We start from the raw sequence: 4,697 nt of genomic DNA, 5'->3' as shown, positions 1-4,697 counted from the left end.
TTGTTAAAATGGCGCAGCAAGGAGTTGATCTGGATCGGGACCAGTTCTGCTGTTCTATCTGTCTGGATCTACTGAAGGATCCGGTAACTATTCCCTGTGCACACAGCTACTGTATGGGTTGTATCAAAGACTGCTGGGATCGAGATGATCAGAGGGGGATCTACACATGTCCCCAGTGCAGGGAGACTATTACCCCGAGGCCCGTTCTGAAGAAAAACAACATGCTGGCTGAAGTGATAGAACAACTAAGGAAGACAGGACTCCAAGCTGCTCCTCCTGATCACTATTGTGCTGGACCTGGAGATGTGGTCTGTGATTTCTGCACTGGGAGAAAGCAGAAAGCCCTCAAGTCCTGCCTGGTATGTCTGACCTCTTTCTGTGAAACTCACCTCCAGCCTCATTATACTGTAGCTCCATTAAAGAAACACAAGCTGGTCAAAGCCTCCAGACGGCTTCAGGAGAACACCTGCTCTCGTCATGATGAAGCTATGAAGATTTTCTGTCGTACTGATCAGCAGTGCATCTGTTATTTGTGTTCCATGGATGAACACAAAGGCCATGATACAGTCTCAGCTGCAGCAGAAAGGACGGAGAGACAGAAAGAGCTTGGCACGAGTCAGCAGAAAATCCACCAGAGAGTCCAGGAGAGAGAGAAGCGACTCAAAGAGGCCCAACAGGCTGTTGATTCTCTCAATCACTCTGCTGATAAAGCAGTGGAGGACAATGAGAGAATCTTCACTGAGCTGATACGCTCCTTGGAGACGAGGCGCTCTGAGCTGAAGAAGGTCATCAGAGCCCAACAGAGGACCACAGTGACTCAGGCTGAAGAACTGCAGAAGAGACTGGAGCAGGAGATAGCGGACCTGAGGAGGAGAGACACTGAGCTGGAGCAGCTCTCTCACACAGAGGACCACATCCACTTTCTACAGAGTTACCCCTCCCTCTCCGGTCCCAGTGAGTCTACAGACTTACCCAGCATCAGTGTCCTTCCTCTCCTGTACTTTGCAGATGTGACTGAGGTCGTGTCTGAGCTGAGAGACAAACTAGAGGACGTTCTGAAAGAGCAGTGGCCCAGAATCTCAACAACAGTGAATGCAGTTAATGTTTTACAATATTACTCTCAGATCACACTGGACCCAAACACAACACACGCACATCTGGCTTTGTCTGAGGGGAACAGAAAAGCAACATGGATGCAGCAAAAGCAGTTATATCCTGATCACCCAGAAAGATTTAGTGGATGGTGTCAGGTTCTGGGTAGAGAAGGTCTGACTGGACGCTGTTACTGGGAGGTGGAGTGGAGTGGAGGGGTTTCTGTAGCAGCCTCCTACAAAGACATTAGTAGAACAGGCACTAAGGAGGAATGTGGATTTGGATGCAATTCCAAATCCTGGGCTTTAGAGTGCTATCCAAGTAATTACTTCTTCAGCCACAGTAACAAGCGCATAACAGTACCGGGCCCCCGGTCCAACATGATAGGAGTGTACCTGGATCACAGGGCAGGGACTCTGTGCTTCTACAGCGTCTCTGACACAATGACCCTCCTGCACAGAGTCAACACCACATTCACTCAGCCTCTCTATCCTGGACTTTGGTGTCACAGGGAGGCTGCGGAGGCTGAGTTTTGTGAGAGAGCAGGGACATGCACAGCTCCTCTACCCAGGGTTTTGGATTTAAATTGATCTTGGAGATGCTGAGTTGTGAAAGATGAGGTAATTAGGAGTTACATTCACTCAGTCACTCAGTCTATCGTTGTTCTGAGGGACACACACAATACACTATGTTGTTCTGAGGGACACATAACATACACTATGTTTTGCTTTGTTTCTAGTTTCTAGCCTACCGTACCGGGGTAACGTTTGATTGGATATTTGCATAATTCATTCATAATTATTCACATATTTGATTCCCATCTTCAATACCTCTGTCCCTTTGCATGTGGGGAAATAAAAATCTTTATTCTGATACTGCGGGTAGGTTGGACAACAATATGCAACCATTTTATTTGTATTTGATCACCTTTGGTCATTTTGAATTACTGTGGGATTTCAGTCTGTCTCTTCTCTCTCTGTTCCAGGGGGGGTTGGTAACAATGTGGTGGCCGGACCTCCATGTGGAGGTTGAGTCGGCCTATAACCTTTGCCCTCACCTCGTATCTCTGGGCAGCCGGGACACTTCATACGGGACACTCTATTTTCAAGGCCTTCTCTTGAACCCATAGCCAGGATGTGTGGGGCATGGGTCAGTCGTAAATGCAACTATTTAGTTTAAGAACAGACCCATCTGCGTTATCAAAAGAGCTCCAGGAGCGAGAGAGAGTTGTTCTTCTGGTGGCAGACTTTCTGGGAGACAGACCTACACTGTAATTATTTTTTACATCACGGGAAATTCACCATTTTAATAAAGATTACTTTTGTTTTTCTACTTTAAGTGTAAATGTCATAAAAATACAGTAAATTTATCTTTTTATCAAAATATTAACCATTAAATAAAGGTTGTAACCTGTAAATGTATTTGATTTGACTGTAATTTGACAGTAAGTATTTGGCAACCGTTGCTGCCAGACATTTACCATTTTCTTTTTTTTACAGTTTTCTTTTTTACACTGTAGATAGGAGCTGGCTTAGGAAGAATGATCATTCATTGAATATTGTGCATTTAGTCTTTTGTTCTTGTATTCTTTCTTACTAAATAAACGTGGACATCTAAACCCAGAAGGACCCGTGTGGATATTTGCTTGAAACTTGCCGTTTCACCGACTGAACCTCAATACAGAACTTTGAACACAACGCAAAGGAATTTACTTCAACTCACTATTTCCATGTGCTACACGAAAAAGTCTGTCGAAATCTAACATTACCATTGAAATTCAATAGTGAAACGAGTTAAGAGTTCCAAACCAATTCTGGTTTAATTCTAGATCATCTCCAATCAGCTGCAAATGCTTTCTAAAATGTTGCCATTGTTACTATTACAATTGTTTAAGAACCCAAGAGCTGAGGGCAATAGTTTTGGCAGCGGTGGCCTAAAGGATAGAGAAGCTGGTTTGTGACCGGAAGGTCACCGGTTTCGATCCACCGGACCGGCAGGAAACATCTGGGCTGGGGATTGGGGAAGTGAATGAATAACTCTCTCGCATACCCTCAATACCAACAGGCTGAAGTGCCCTTGAGCAAGGCACTTAACCCCCAACTGCTCCAGCGGAGTTGCTCAGTGGCCAACGGTGTCAGACTGTGGTTGTACTGGGCAGCTCCCAGGTGTGAATGGAACTGTGTGAGTCAGTGTGAAGCAGGGCGTTACTGAAGAAGAGCATTCGTGCTCAGAGAACCTACCCTGGTAAATAAAGGTAAAAAAAATTAAAGTTTGATGTGGCGCTCCTAGGGAAAGTACCTCCTCCCTGATGGCAGGAGTCGAAACTGCAGGTGAATAGGGGAGAATATCCTTTCATCCCATCAGAATGAAATTTCACAATATGGGCATATGCAAACATCTTTTGTATTATGACCTTTATATATTGCTATTAAAATCAGTTATTTTTTGTTTTTGTTCTTGACTATAAGTTTGATAAGATAAGATAAACCGGGGAGCTCCAGTAGCTCACCACGTACCGCGAGTGCTATTTCAGCGCCGTGGACAACCGTGCTCGTCACGGATCTGGGGCTGAGCGCGTTCGAATCCCGGACGGCAGCCGTGCCTTTCCCAGAGTGTCTTCCCCCCCATCTGAACCCTTTCAGCCTGCTTCTGTCGGTCGAACTTGACCAAGTATGAATGCGAAGAAAAAGCGATAAACGCTAAAAAGAACCAGCTGACTGGTCAAAGTAAAAAAAAAAAAAGATAAGATAAACCTTTTATTATTCCCCCGTAAGGGAGTTCAGGCATCAAAGCAGCAACAGCAAAGACAATGAAGCACAGTAGATGCACAGGTTAGATCCAAACAAGCTAAGATTATTAGAATGAAAATACAATAAAACCAAGTAAACATGGCTGTTTACTTGGTTCTCTGAGTGAGTGAATGAACATAGAAACATAAGTAAAGTATACTCTACAATATCAATAATATTAGGAGCTGCCCAGTACAAACACAGTCTGACACTGTTTACCACTAGGAGCTGCCCAGTACAACCACAGTCTGACACTGTTGACCACTAGGAGCTGCCCAGTACAACCACAGTCTGACACTGTTGACCACTAGGAGCTGCCCAGTACAACCACAGACTGACACTGTTGACCACTAGGAGCTGCCCAGTACAAGCACAGTCTGACAGTTGACCACTAGGAGCTGCCCAGTACAACCACAGTCTGACACTGTTGACCACTAGGAGCTGCCCAGTACAACCACAGTCTGACAGTTGACCACTAGGAGCTGCCCAGTACAACCACAGTCTGACACTGTTGACCACTAGGAGCTGCCCAGTACAACCACAGTCTGACACTGTTGACCACTAGGAGCTTCCCAGTACAACCACAGTCTGACACTGTTGACCACTAGGAGCTGCCCAGTACAACCACAGTCTGACACTGTTGACCACTATGGAGCTGCCCAGTACAACCACAGTCTGACACTGTTGACCACTATGGAGCTGCCCAGTACAACCACAGTCTGACACTGTTGACCACTAGGAGCTGCCCAGTACAACCACAGTCTGACACTGTTGACCACTAGGAGCTGCCCAGTACAACCACAGACTGACACTGTT

The 4,697-nt window shown here is 45.7% G+C and overlaps 1 protein-coding gene across 1 annotated transcript; it reads left to right on the top strand.

Moving 5' to 3' along the window:
* Positions 1-2,717, top strand: LOC311238143 (tripartite motif-containing protein 16-like). The gene has a single exon (XM_084326150.1). The coding sequence runs from the start codon at positions 9-11 to the stop codon at positions 1,680-1,682; it is 1,674 nt and encodes a 557-aa protein (XP_084182276.1). The 5' UTR covers positions 1-8; the 3' UTR covers positions 1,683-2,717.
* The last annotated feature ends 1,980 nt before the right edge of the window (positions 2,718-4,697 follow it).

This window comes from Notolepis coatsorum, assembly GCF_963971535.1.
Source record: "Notolepis coatsorum genome assembly, chromosome: 12".
NCBI classification, from domain to species: domain Eukaryota; kingdom Metazoa; phylum Chordata; class Actinopteri; order Aulopiformes; family Paralepididae; genus Notolepis; species Notolepis coatsorum.
Note: the sequence above shows the minus strand (reverse complement) of the source record. Positions and strands in the feature narration are given on the sequence as shown.

Excerpts from the sequence above, each read along its gene's own strand:
- LOC311238143 (XM_084326150.1), top strand. The coding sequence starts at position 9 with ATGGCGCAGCAAGGAGTTGATCTGGATCGGGACCAGTTCTGCTGTTCT.